This window comes from Onychomys torridus, chromosome 8 (assembly GCF_903995425.1).
Source record: "Onychomys torridus chromosome 8, mOncTor1.1, whole genome shotgun sequence".
Lineage (NCBI taxonomy): Eukaryota > Metazoa > Chordata > Mammalia > Rodentia > Cricetidae > Onychomys > Onychomys torridus.
In genome coordinates, this window is record NC_050450.1 from 8865027 (window position 1) to 8880354 (window position 15328).

The 15328-nt window shown below is 46.7% G+C and overlaps 1 protein-coding gene across 1 annotated transcript in view; it reads right to left on the bottom strand.

Moving 5' to 3' along the window:
• Positions 1–15328, bottom strand: part of Snx29 (sorting nexin 29) — a 470841-nt gene that overhangs the window by 337483 nt on the left and 118030 nt on the right. Inside the window, exons 12-13 of the mRNA XM_036196324.1 lie at positions 5210–5273; positions 3017–3145 (exon numbers count right to left, since the gene is read on the bottom strand). Of these exons, the coding sequence (XP_036052217.1) occupies positions 3017–3145; positions 5210–5273 (193 nt within the window). The remainder of the gene's footprint in view (positions 1–3016; positions 3146–5209; positions 5274–15328) is intronic.

Consider the following 15328-nt stretch of genomic DNA (forward strand, 5'->3'; position numbering starts at 1 on the left):
GACAAACATAGCTTCCATCCTTCTTGCCTTGTTGCTATTAGAATATATCTGTGACTAGGCAAGGTTTTAGGAACCCAATTAATAAAAAGTAATGGTAGTTAACATGGATTATCCATGTAGGAAGTGTATTTACTAAACCAGCAAAAATGGTCTCTCATGTTCTCTTTTTTTATACATGTTATAATTCATTGAAATTTTCTTTTCCCCATTTTACAACTAAGAAAACTGAAAGAGAGGTTAAAACTCACCCACGGCCACCTAACCAGCAGTTACCACACTCTGACCCTGAAGTCCAATGGCAGAGTCTGCATCCTATACCACTAAGCTACCTGAGCAAAGGAGCAATGTTGGGGGTTAGGAGAAGGGGGCCCAGAACATACATGAGCCTCAGTCCTCTTAGTCCACATGGGACAGCTGCCTGAGCAGGTCCACCACCGTGGCTAGCTGCCCAGGGTACTTCCCCCCACTTTCTCTTTGGGAATATCTGTCCATTTTACAGATGTCTTTCCACCTGCAAGCTGCCATCTTCCAAGTACCTTAAACAGTTCTTCATGTGTAACTGGGAAGGCTTCGGATTATAAAACTGTGGCTTCTCTACCCTGAGTATAGGATCAAACTTTCCCTAGGATTACACAGTAAAGAACACTCAGTATGAAACACGCACAGCAGCTTCTCAAGCATCTTGAGAATCCCATGGCCTTCCTCCTCTGTCCACATCAGCAAAGATAAGAAGTACACATTGACAAAAGCTCAACAGATCACCCAGAAACACACTTCCAGGATTGGAGCCAGGGCTCAAGGCTAAGGTGGCTTCTAACAAGCCAGCAACGTGAAGGGACCATAGCCCTGCCTATTACTGATGCTCAGAGCAGTGTCTCTGAAGATGTAAGTCCTTGGAAACAACGTTACACCGCAGAGCTCCAGTGAGGTCAGGTGAGATGAGAGACCAGGAAACATGCAAATAGGAACCAATCTCTTTAATTCTGCCTCTGACCTGGCTCTTATGCCCTAGAGCAGTGGTTCTCAACCTTCCTAATGCCGCGACCCTTTGATATAGTTCCTCTTGTTGTGGTGACCCCCAAATATAAAATTATTTTCTTTGCTACTTCACAACTGTAATTTTGTTACTGTTATTAATTGTACCATAAATATCTGTGTTTTCTGATGGGTCTTAGGAGACCCCTGTGAAAGGGTTGTTCAATCCCCTCAAAAGAGTTGCGACCCACAGGTTGAGAACCACTGCCCTAGAGATGCACATGAGGATAGGATGCAAAGGGAAGAAGTTCAAGGAGTAGAATGCAGACAGGAGGCATAGGAAATTACTCACGCCATAGCACCTAACTCTGGATGCCTGGCATAGCCTCTGGACATGCTTCCCCTCTGGCCTTGCTCAAAACAATTTCGAAGAACACGGTGTTAAAGAGTTTTAGACAGAAGCGTCCTCCACAGTACCATGTTTTAGTACTGGGCCCCAAGGTATGGCCATGTCTGGGGAGGTTATAGAACCTAAGGAATACATAGCCTAGGAAGCAGAAGTAAGTCTTGAAGATGATACCCACTTCTGGAGCCAGAGTGAGCCCTTTGCTTCCTGTCTGCTGTGGTGATGTAAGCAGCCACATTGCCATTTCCTGTCTGCTGTGGTGATGTAAGCAGCCACATTACTACTTCCTGTCTGCTGTGGTGATGTAACCAGCCACATTGCCATTTTCTGTATGCTGTGGTGATGTAAACAGCCACATTGTCATCCTACAGTCATGTCTTCCCTAAATGATGAATCGAAATTCCCTGAAACCTTGAGACAAAACCAGCCATTCCTTCTGTCAGAAATTCTGTCACAGCAATAAGACAAACAGCCAATATAGCCAAGAAGCTGCTCAGCTCCCCTACAATGGGAAAAAAAAACAGGAAACAATCCAAATGCTAAATGGACCAATTAGTGTGGTCAATTTTATATGCTATATTAATTCAATGAAACACCACAAAGAGGTCTCTAAAACAACAGCTAACCTCCATCTGCTTTTACAGTGAAAAACAGAGGAGGAGGTGGAATGAAAAGTGATGGGGTGTCAACTATAAGTGCATAGAAAAGTGTGTCCACAGGAGAAGAAACTCAGTAAAAAACTGGATGTTTTCACAGGAGTTGCGACTCTTAATTCATCACATTTTGTTTAATAAGCTGTAAACAACATCACAAAAAAATAATCAGTGGTTCTTAAATAAAAATAAGATCAATAGTATTTGTAATTAGAGAAATGCACCAGACTGATTTTTCTCCTGTGATATTATGGGACCCAAAACGTTGCTCCCCTATAAGCACAGCTGGGAGCAGCACCATTTCCCACAATGCTGTGGGGCCCATGCAGGCCCTGTGAAGGGCACAGCCTGCACATGCCTACCCTTTGATCCAGCAAACACACTCAAGTGAGAACACAATGGCTGGCACTCAGGTCATGTACTGGGGAGTCTCACAGAAGACTGAAAACCTCCTTAACATCCAGCTGTTGGCAGACTGGTTGAACCAATCCCAGTGCAGTCAGACCACAACACTGGGAGTTATTAGCCAGAGGATGGCAACCCTTGGTACTCCCACACAGAACCCTGCCGGGGAGGCACAGTGCTGCGCAGAAGCAGGAGGACTCTACACATGCACACATCCACCTTGGACACAAAGAGCACCTCTGGAATTGGTATAGTTAAAGCCAGCAGGGAGCAATCCACAACAGGCAAAGGAGAGTGCCCGTCAGTTAACCTTATTTTGAAACATATGTGTGTGTGGCATTTATTCAAAGAAGCCAAATGAATGGAAATGCATAAATGCAATTTCCTTTGGCACCCCCTTTCATTTAACTAAAGCTATGAGTGAGGTGTGGTGGCATGCCACTGTAGTTCCTGCACGAGTGTGAGGCTCACCTGGGCTTCATACATAGCCAGACCTTTTCTCAGAAACGAACAGACAGAAGATATGTGTGGAACTGTGGCTACACATGCTTGTCTCTCTATCCCTTGCCCTGTCTACCTTGCCAGTGCCTGGACCTTTGTGGTATGGCGCTCCTGCTGCTCTGTCACCTTCCTTTTCAAGGCGTCCACCTCTTGCCGGAGTGCGGCTGAGTGCTCCATCTCACCATCAAGGAGATTCCGCAGTGACCTGGAAAAGAAGGCCCCACAGTTCAGATGCTGCTTGTCTAGCCCACCCAGAGGAGAATGCAATTCTTGAGGGAAATCAAGTCTCATCACTGCCCACAGGCTCTGCACAAACCACAGTGCAGCTATAGCTCACATAAGCTGATGCTAGCAGACAGTAAGCTTGAGTGTGGTAACTGCAGTGAGCCCCAGGGCTGTCATCTGGGGTCAGACTGGGATCCCTGCCCCTATGACAGCTGAGATCAAGGGAAAGAAGGAGCTGAGCAAATGCCAGGGAGGTGCTTGCAAAGACACTCCATTCAAAAGTGCAGCATGATAAACAGAAGTTCTGACACAGCCTCACTGGGTAACATTTCACAAAGGGAGTCAAAACAGCCCAAATGAATATTCTGCAGCAGAAAAACACAGAACACTTGCTCAGATTCCATGACAGATATTTCATCCTGCTTCCACTGCTGCCCATAGAACTCAGGACTCAGTCCACAGCCACCTCCATGATAAGCTAGAATGTATAGCAATCTATGGAGTATTCATTAGCAAAATAATATCTTATATTCCTATACTTTTTAGCTTTTATTGCATATACATTTCTTATCCCCAGAAAATGTCTAGGGGTAGCAGTTCTAGGGAGGACCACAGGTTACCACCCTGAAGTAAATCAAGGTTCTGCTTCACTGTACTTAAATGGCTGTTTCTAGAAAGGTAACTGTGATGTATTTACAGGCCACACACATCCAGAGGATGCCTGCTGTAAACATCAGGGTGTATCAAATACACCAAGCTCCCACAGTGCCCTACCACCACTGAGCTCTCCAAAACCCACCATGTACACTGGGAGCTTGAAGAGGATTCCCCTCCTGGAACATGCTACCCCTGGGAAATATCCTGGGGGGGATTCTGTCCAGGAAGAAGAAACAACATACAGTGGCTGTGATTCTTCACAACATAAAACAAATCACATGGGTGCTTCCAAGAGCATCACTGCAGCTGGAGCCAGAAAATGGCCCTTGCAGTGGCCAGAGCCTTCTGTTGAGAACACAAGCTATCTGGAAGTGGGTGATGTCCAAGCTTCTAACAATAGCCTGGCTGTTTAGAAATTACACTTATTTGCCCTTGCATGGCTCCACAAAGATGACGAACAACTTGTCGGTTCCAAAATAAGGTCTCAGAGAGAACTGTGACTTCTGTCACCAGTAAAGGACAGGACTTGAACACATGTACATGTGAACCCTCCACCCACCACCTCCCCGAGTCCCACAGGCTTTTGTGAATAGCTTCAGGCAAGCCTGCCACTGGCTACCCCTGCCTCAACGCAGGTGCTGGGGGGAGAGTGGTCAACTTCAGACATGGGGACAACCGGTAGTATCTAGTACAGATTTCAATAGGGAAGAAAGAAAAAATTAAGAAAACACTTTGCCTCTTGGAAATGATCACTGGGTTTTGGTCAAATTAAAAGAATCCAAATGTCATCTTATCCCAAGAATCCCCAATTTGAGTGGAACTGGAACACAGAATATAGATCCTTAGCTAAAGGACATTTCCAAAGTATTTTGGGGGCAGGGAGGTCAACATTTGTTCCTGAAGTGATAAAACTATTCTAAAATTGACCATGGTGATGCTGCACATATCTGAGAATATACAAACAACCAATGAATTGTGGGTATGTAGATCCCATCAGTGAGTGCTGTCATTAAATGCTGCACCTCCACATTCTTCTGGGTTGGCAGGCAGCAGCACTGCTGTTTCTATCCCTCTCTTATATGCAAACCACAGCAAATCTACAGAAGTGGCCTATTCCAGAAAAGTAAGAAATTTGTTAAGATCCCAACACCCAAGCCAAGCAACTCAAAACTACCTATAACTCCTGCTCCAGGGCACCCAGTTCCCTCTTCTGGCTTCCATGCACATCTACACACACACACACACACACGAATTTAAAGTAATAATAATAGTAAGGTAAGAAGTTGCCAGTCACAGCTATGGAAGCAAGGCACCATTCTCTCCATCCATTCACTCTGCCACTGGGGACAGAATGTCAGAGAAAGAGGCAGCCATGATGTCACAGTACCCGTTCTCTTCTTCCAGTTCATCCTTTCTGTTCATCATGGCCACGATGGCTTGGCGTAGTTCATCTGAGGGAAAAGCAAAGGCAAAGCTTATGAGCAGATGATCCTGTAAGCGTCCCCTTGTCTCTCTACAGTCCATGCCATTACAGATGGCTTGTCTAGGTAAGTCCCCTGTTCCCTAGCAAGAATTCTTCTACAGACTCAGGTACCCAGTGGGCTCAGCTGTCATTTTCATCCACACAAACAGAGGGTAAGGCAAGATGAAAACTAATGTATGTGTTGGAGGAAGGATGGGTTCCTGGGAGAACATACTCAGCTTGCAATTTCTGAGTGTTTTCCCAAATCTTTATTCCTGAACATCTGTTGTGAACACTGAATTGTTCCTCTTACAGCTGCTTATCAGCCCAGACAGTGTATCAGGTAGTACCGAGCTCCATGCTTGCATAAAGACAGTCCGTCAAGGTTAGTATAAACATCTGGCTCTCCTACGCTGCCTTCTGAGGGTAACATACAGATGACACAGGACTATGTTCGATACACAGTGTACACTGCACAATTCATTGTAAAAGCCACTCTTCTTGCCTCTTTCACACAGGAAAGCATTCAAGGATAGGGAATGACAACATGCACCCACACTTCCTATCTCTATCAAGCTTAACCATTGGTGCTGTGCATATGCTGAAGGCATGGCCAGATCTTCACTGCATCTCAAGATCTGGAGATCACAGGGTTGTTTTATCTGTTTCCTTTACTTGATTTCACCTTATGGTGGCTGCTAGGATGTGCAGGGCCCAAATCACACATGTAGTAGTAGTCTGTAACTATGACCAAGAGTATACACTATGTCTAGAACCAACTACATGGATCCAAGTGATGAGGGCCCAACAGAGCTGCCCAAAGACTCAGTAGCCAGCTTCATGCTTTAAGACGAGAAGTATTGATGAACCTAGCAAATTCCTTCAATTTTAAAATCTTTCAAAATACAAAAAGTGCTAGGAAACACCTTTCCATAAAAGTTATTAATAGGAATTAGAGATTCTTATTAGGAATCACCCTTTAGGAAGAGGGTGAGACTGAGAATCAAGAAGGTTGTTCATCTGTGGTCCAGGCAGCCCTGAGAAACAGGAAGGAGCTGCTAGGAGAAGGCCTAGAAAACAGGCAGGACTGAGGCACTGAACCCCCAACCATGCTCTGCCTGGAAACACAGCGGCCCAGGGCTCACACCTTCATTCACTCATTCATCTACCAAGAACATACGAGGTTCAAGCACCTTCCCACGGAAGAGTCAGGCTCCCGCCTGGCCTAAGGAAGGAGAGGGCTTTCCAAGAAGGTTCCTGATGGAGAGTAACAATGGCCATCACAAGCCTACATGAAGCCAACTCAATGAGCTTAGTCATTAGGGTCCCTGTTCAGAGCCTCACTCCAAAGTCTCAGCCTCTCTGTGCCCTTCTCACCTCCCTGGGAGCCAGGAGGATCAGACAGAGTGAGAAGCAGTGTCTTTGCGGGAGGGCCTCTCCCAGGCTACAGCAGGAGGCACAGAAGGACCTGCTGGTAGAATGTAGAATTTTATTCTAATTGATAAATCTGTAGAGGAAAACCAAAGCAAGCTGCCACTGTGGCCATGAAGGAAAATCAACCTAACAAGATTCACTGTTCTCTCAGCAGCAGGGAGGATAAAGATTCTGGGTTCGGTCTTCGGGCAAGCCAGGCCAGTGCTGTGGGCACTGCAGACACAGACTCGGCTACTCCTCCACTCCAGGACCTGCAAGGCCTCTGAATTTTCCTCCAGGCTTTCTTCCCCACTGGAGTTCTCGGCTAGCCCAAACCATGAGCAAAAGGGAGGAATGCCCCAGTGCTGTCCGGAGCTGGCAGGCACAGAACCTGCTAATTCAAGACCTGCACTGTTTGCAGTGGCCCTGCCCACCCTCCTCCTATTCTGCAATGACACTGGTTTATACTCATGTACCTGAGGTGGGACCAGAGTGCAGCAGGTAACTCCACACCTCCACCTCCCCACCTCCCCTCCACTTCCACCTCCAGTGCACTCAGTAGAGCAGTGCGGACTAGGCAGGGCAGGTGCTGTCACACCTTTGCTCCACCCCTCCCAGAGGGCACAGCTCATCCACATGAGCACATGCCTGAACAACTGTGTCCACCCCCTACCCCAGCTCAGCCCCAGTGACAGCATCTGCCTGACCAGAGGCCAACTGAGGGGGTCTCCAAATGATCTGACTGCACTGTTGCTACCCAACGACTTCCCTTTAAGATGGAAGTAGTGACACACAGATGTTAATCTCATAAATTTCCGGTCAGAATCCTCTTTCTTCATGTTAAATCCCTCACTTACATTCTTACCTGAGGAATTCCCAGCTCACCTACCCAGGCCCTGACAGCGATGAGCCTCATTGAAAAGCTCCCTAATTCCACTGCCCTATAGCACTACAGGTAGGAGACTGTGAGTCACCTTGGCCTTCCCTTGTGCACACAGGTGCTGAAAGTAGAACACACACCATGTTGCACATCTCAGTGCCTGGGATCCCTTCTCACTGCATGTTTAACTGAGGTATTTGGATTTGATTCCAGAAAAATAAGTGGCCAGGGAAGCCATTATGATCTAACCTTCCATACTTCCAAAACCAACAGCAAAGCTCCAACCGCCACGTCTTCTCTCAGATGTAGAACCTAGATTGAGTGTGTATGTGAATATGTGTGTGTGTCTGTGTCTGTCTGTGTGTGCATATGTTTTGCGTGTCTATGTCTGTGTGCATGCTGTCTGTGTATGTATCTGTGTCTCTGTGTCTGGGTATGTCTATGTCTACCTATGTGTATGTCTGCTGTGTGTGTGTGTGTGTGTGTGTGTGTGTGTGTGTGTGTGTGTGTTATTGTGTGATGGAAGAAGACAGTCTAGGAGGGGAAAGGAAGAGGAAGCAGTGGTAAGGAGGTAACAATATATGTTGCAGGAAAGCAGGAGGGGCTTTTTCAATGAGGAAGGAAACCAGCAAAAGAAGATGGGAGAGGAGATAAAGGGGGAAAGCATAATGACATATAATTATGAAAATGGCACAATGGAACTCATCACATTGCATGCTAACTATAAATGAATAAATAATACACACATACAGAAATCCAATGGCAATAACAGCACTTTCTATGAAGCTACAACGCTTCTGCCCAGCAAGCCTTGATTCTAGTCTCACAGCCTCCTGCCGAGGGCAATCAATAGCACAGAGCAAAGAACTGTGACAGTCCCTTCAGAATCCCCAAAACCTCAGACCTCCACCACCCGAGATGGTGGATGCAGTCCTGGGGGGTAGATGTGAAGGGCAAGAGGAAGGGAAAGACAATCCATGGCAAGTTGCTACCAAGAGGCTCTGGGGCCAGCACCCTAAATTCAAGCCCCACTCAGCCACATGCCAGAGGCAATCTTGACAGGTTTCTGCCTTTGCAAACAACAAGCTGGAATGTACCTCATTTCCCCACAAGATGGCTGGTATCAAGCTTGGGCAGCCATTCAGTTTCAACACTTAGAAGACATAGTCTCTGTAGTCAGGTGCTGGCCTCAAACCCCAGCTCCCCACCTGAGGATGCTGTTCTCTGAGAACCTTAAGGGTAAAATGGGATCTTAACACAGTCTGTTTCATCAGGCATGATGGCACACAACATTTGGTTGGTGAAGACAACAGGATCAAAAGTCCAAGGCCATATTTGGCTACATAGGGAATTTGAGGGCAGAGCTTGAGCTAAATGAGACCCTGTCTCCACATTAACCAGACGAACCCAGTCAGTATCTCACGGAAGTGCTGCAAGGACTCAATGAGGTAATATGAAAATTACCTCGAACATGGTGGCATTTAACAGGTATTACTGATGGGTCTCACTATCCCTTCCCCTTCAATCACAGGGGACAAAAAGGCGGAAACACAGTGGCAGACACTGCTCACAAGTATGGGTCATTTATGTAGGCTCATTTCAGGAAACATGGGATATCCTAAGCTCCTGTGCATCTCAACCTTGGACAATAAAAAGAAACCCTTGAAAATGTTCCCTGCTGTAGATGCCAGATACCATCCAATGGGCAAACCAGGCTAGCCACCAATGTATCACTTAGAAGAGACTGATCAAGTATCTGGATTCCAGGTTCTTAGAGCCAGGAAGGAGGAGTCTGGATACTGACATTCGACTTGTAGCTGAACATTACATTCTATGGGTGGGTCTTGAAAAACTGCTTCCCAGAACCACACAGAACACTCAACCAGCAGCAGCAGCCTCCAGGAACCACAGGAGAGCCTGGCCAGCAGCTCACCATGAGCAGCAGCAGGATAGCTGATGCTGATGCGACCCAGCCCTGTCATCCTGGCATGACTGCGCCTGCCCCACACAATGTTTTCAGCCTCCTGGAGGGCCTGTCTTTGCACAAACATCAAAATGATAAATGACAAGCCCAAGTGCAGACAAGGCAACACTCTGAGGGGTTTTAAAGGTGGTGAGACCTTTGTAAAAGCCCATCACAGGGAGAAGGGCTGTCAACATCCCTCCTGCCTTTCACAGACTTCCGCCGAGAACAGTGGTAGCTGTGAGGAAGGAAATGGCCCTGAAGCTCTGTTAACAGACTCTAACATGAAATTCTTCTGCTATGCTGGCTGTTGCTGCCTTGTGCCTTCCTGGGCAGCAGTGAGGGGATGTGGTTTCCATGCATCACGTGACTATCACCATCCACCAATAGCAAGTGTTACACGTGAGCAGAGGCTCTCCCTAATGTGTCATTTTCTCTCCCGCATGGCACAGCTCTTTATTTGTTACTTTCTATTGTTGTGATTCCTGCCTCTTTATTGAGGCACAATGTCCAGTGGGGGGAAAAAAGCAGAGTCTCTGAATGGTCACCTCTGTGGAGCCTGGCCACGCCAGACAGTCCCTCTCCAGGGGCTGAATGGCCTGTGGCCATCTATCCCAAAAGCAGTTCTTTGCCAACTTCAACCATCAGAAATCGATTTGGGATTAAAAAAAAAACAAAAACAAAACAAAAACAACAAAGCAGCATTTCCAATCACTGCACAAAAGATGGCGTCATCCACAAATGCTGCCAAGGCAAGGAACCATTTTGGAATCAAAAAAACAAGACTTCAGGCTCCACTTCTACTATGAACTGAAATAAATCTCAGGCAGAATAGAACTTAAATATGGGAAATGAAGCAATCAAAACTAGAAATATATGAGCAAACACTCCTTCGGTTCTCCTGTATGAAAGCGGTTTCAGTTTCTACTACTCATCAAGGGCCGCTGACATGAACAAGCTTGTCATTACGGCAGTTGATAGAGGCTCTTTGTGGAAGCCACAGCCTTCCTAGCCAGAGCCATGCTCCACTCTGGACACCCAGGCCTCAGTGCATACTCCACCACACACAGAGAAGAGAGCCGCTTTGCCTCTCAGCTTGCTCAGTGGAAGAACCTGGGCTAAGACATTAAGTCTTTAGGAGGGGGCAGGGCAGTGGTCTGTGAACATTTCATGGAAGCCCTGCCCCCTCCCCCTGCACTCACCCATTTGAATACTGTACACAGCTGCTTTCATAACATGGTGGCATGTGGCCTCTCTCACCACAGCCCTGCCCCCTGCCCCTCAGTAAGAGATGAAGAACTTCTCTGCAGCTATGTATGTGGCCCTGACACTGACCCAGTTACTGTTGGCCTCTGGCTGTACTCAGACAAGGGACGAGAGAGGAGCTCTGGTAAGAAGGAAAGAGCTGGGCCAGGTGTGGTGGTGCTCACCTGTAAACACAGCCCCGGGAGGCACAGGGAGGATCTCTATGAGTTCAAGACCAGTTTGGTCTTTCCCTTCTCTGATCATTTCTAACCCCTCTCCTTCCTCACCTGCTTCTGTGTTTTAGCACATGTTCCTGAAAGTCCCATCCGAATCCTAATACAGAGCCTTTCAAATTCCCCCTCAAGGTTTACCTTTGCTCTCTGGCTTTGGCAGACCTGAAAAGCACAGGCCTGCCCCAGCTTATTCCCAACACAGCTCATAGACTCTGCTGCCACAGGCCTCTAACCCAGCTACACCAGGAAGACACTGGTGATGGCTGACTCCAACTGAGCCAATCATACAGAATTTTCTAGACATGGATGAGCCATTAACTGTGATTGGAAAGATAAAGGTAGGTGGAAACAGATACATCTAGCCAAAAGGTACCTAGTTCTAAGTTAGTCCACAAGGCCTCCTCAGCTGCCAGGATCCTGCAAGTCCCAACGGGTCTCTCTGAACTTGAGTGGCTGCACCCTCTTGTAAGCACATGGGCCCTTCTGACTCTACACTCCTCATGACATCTACTGTCTGGTGCTGGCTGCAGCTGTTCAAAGGCTGGGCCACAAAAGCCTCAGCCCAGCCATCCTAGGAGTCCCTGAGAATGGGGGACCCAGTGCCGGGCCCAGCACCTGACCACAGCACACACTTGAAAGCTATTAAATGAATCAAGGGTCAGGTAAAGAAGTGAGTTAACAAAGGAGTAAATGGCTCACCGTGGCCCACTGCTAAAACCTACCCTTAGCTCCAGGAACTGAGTGTCAAATGGGTAGGGTGAAAATGTCAATTGCCTTTAATAACAAGCTCAAGGCCTCATCCAAGAACACTAAACACCAGGTTCACAGCTGTAATTTCCTGCCCAACTGACAGGCATTCGGGCCCAAGTACAGAGTCATGAGTCTGTGGAATGTGATACACAACAGTGAAGGGGGCAGGGCAGCAGGAAGGGATGAAAAGTCCCCATCTGAAGTGGCCATAAGAACCCTCAATGTGATTTTAAAAGACTCAAAAGAGCAAGGACCCTCCCCAACATACAGGGGTCTAAACATGACAGAGACACCCAGCCCAAAGCCACTGGCCTATTCACTCGAAGGATCCCAGTTACTGAATAACTGTGTGTGGAGGGAGGCAATAAGCCTGGGGCCAATCCCTCTTTAGACTGAAAGGGAAACAATGACTACATTGAGTAAACAGAGAACATCTAGATGGGAGCAGTTGTGCGAAAGCAGACACACTTGCACGTGTATATCTATCTGTGCGGTAATTCTGGCTTTATATAGCATCTTTCCATAGACTTTCAAGAGCCTTTTACAAACATTCCCCTGAGGCCCATACTTGGTTATATTTAAAGAGAAAGCTCACGAGGCCATGTGTACAGAAATAAAAAATGTTCTTCTATGGGTATGTACTTAACCTACATCATGATTTGAACTTAATACCCTGCTTTTTATATCTTTGTCTGCCTGCCTGCTCCCTTTCCTTTCATCTACCAGAGAAAAGATAAACTATATTGAGCTTCAAAATATAACTTGAAAACAGCCTCAGGACCATTCTAGCTTTTTCTTCTGTTTCTTCCTCCTTCCTCCCCACCACTAAGAGCTTCTACTTTTCAGTCAGGATGAAAAAGAAAAAAGCATCCCAGGCCAGTTCCCAGCACTGAGATGGCCAGGAGCACTGTACTCGGGTTACTCTCGATGTCTCCAGCAATGCACAAGGCTTCTAGGCAGTCTCTTCTAGCTGAGATGTGGGTACAACATCTCATGTGCACAACACAAAGGAGGAAACAGAGGCCCAACGAGGGCAGGAACTGGTCACAGACCCCCAAGGGCAGGCTTCCTAGACAAACCTGTCCCCTGACATGCATGGTAGCTGAGTATGGCCTCAGTCCACCCCATCACCCCACCCAAACACTGGAGAGTTCCACCAACTCTCCCAACTGCCTCTGGAAAACCAGAGGTCTGATGAACTCCTGGCCCCATCCAGCTTCAGTACCATCAGAATCTGTAGGTTTGAGAAACCCATGGCACCAGAATGGAGAGTGTAAGAAAATCCAGTTGCATAGAGGAAAGCCATCTTCCAACTTCTTGAGAAAGTTCTACACCCTCATGGCCTCTGTCAGTCATTAACATTCTCTTTCCAACAGGCATGCCCCACATATACTCACACATGCAGTATTTGTTTGCAGCAACAGAAAGAACAAATCTTTAAGGCAAGTATCCTGGAAATCATGGTAGAAATATGCTTACAAAGAGAAGAGCACAACCCCAAAGCCCTGAGACACAGAGCTGCTTTCTGCCTAGCTGCTCCCCTCCCTCATTAACTGTATGGACTATACCTGCCCCTTAGTTAATTATGACAAGGGGAAATCCTAACAGTACAGGCTCCTGTCATGGTGTCTTAAGGGACAAGGTGGCCATTGAGTTGTATCTCACATGGGAAAGTACCATTAAACCAAAGGAATAGATTTCCTTTTTCTAAAATGGGGCTGGAGAGTAAACATCAGGACCTGAGTTCAAATCCAGAATCCATGTAAAGCCAAATGAGACAAGGCAGCTCCCATCTGTCCCCAGCACTCCTGAAGCAGAAACTGCAGCCCCAGAAGCTCTTGATCCAGCTAGCCACTGTTCAGTGGCCAACCAGAGACTTGGTCTCAAACAAGGTAGATGACAAGGACTAGCAACCAGAATTCTCCTCTAGCCTCTAAAAGTCACCATGGTATGCGCGCGCACACACACACACACACACACGCACACGCACATGCACACACACGCACACACTCACACTCATCATGATGGACATCCCAAAACCTCTCCAAGAATTCAATAAAACACCTGTTCTTTCCTGCCGCAGGCAGCCTGTCTTCCAAACCGCCACTGCTCATTTTTCAACCACTTGATTCCCGCCATCCCTGGTCTGTGAGTCTGTACTCCGGCTTGGTTTTCATCCCTCTGATCCCAGGACAAGTTCCCTCCCCTTCTGCATCAGACAGGGCACCTGGGAAAGACAGGCTAGCCTGAGGTCCTCAGAGGGGTGCAGGCACAGAGAAAGACCCACTGTCCTAGGTGAGATGCAGCATAGGCTGCCCCATTTCTGACGGCTCTGTGAAGCTGGAACCCTTTGAGCTCAAGCTGCTGTTAACCGATGTTCTTAACACTCAGGCCAGATGACTGTGCTGTGGACCACCATGGTAAAACTCCCTGCTCCAAAGCTTGAGATCTGGCATCTCATCAACCGGGCAATATCAAGGTAAGAAGCATACACATGTCTGGCCTTTTGGAGAACACCAATAATAATGCCTTTTGGATGACAAATTTCCTGCATCATGGCAAATTTGTCAAACATGGAGCTGCATGGGGCCTATGTAGCTATGGAGGTAAAACTTCGAGAAGATAGAAAACAGAGTGCATCCTAGGGCAATTCCCCCAGGAACAGTGCAGACCACATGAGTCCTGATGGCCTGGCCTGGCCCACTCAGGAAGGGCCAAAGGAGCAACTCCTAGGCACTGGTAACTGCTAGAAGCAGAAACCTGGACTGAGGGGGCATTTCATTCATTTTTCATATTTTGTACATATACATTTATATCTTAAATATATACACGGTTTCATTTAGTATCAAGAAAGTCTTATAAAAATTAAGAAAAATATGGGGGCTGGAGAGATGGCTCAAAGGTTAAGAGCACTGGCTCCTCTTCCAGAGGTCCTGAGTTCCCAGCAACCACATAGTGGCTCACAACCATCTGTAATGAGATCTGGTGTCCTCTTCTGGCATGCAGACATACATGCAGGCAGAACACTGTATACACATTAAATAAATAAATCTTAAAAAAATAATAATAAAAATAAATAAAATGTTTTATTTCAAAAGAAAGTCTATTTAAAGTTTTTAAGAAAGACACAGGCAGCTCAGCTTTTCAGAAGTATTACCAAACTATAACCAGGACAAATTTAAAGGTTGCTTAGAGCAACAGATAAAAACAGTACTGAGGGGCCACTTAGAGGAGGAAGAGAGGCGGCATAATTCTTTTGTTGTTTTTTGTTTATTTGTTTGTTTTTAACAGTGTATTGATATGAAATTCACAAGACATAAAATCAGCCATTTTAAGGTAAAAATCCAGTGCTGCTGAATACGGTCATGTATTATGTCAGCGTATCTGGTTGGGACATCTCCCCCTGCAGAACAGAACTCACCGTCTGTTAAGCAGGTTCCATCTGGACCGTGCGCACCCACCCTAGGGATTCCAATGCCTAATGAAATCCAACTTGTGACCGTTTGTGTGCATCTCTCACTTTGCACATTCCCAAAGCTTGCCTAGGCTGAAGCAGGCAA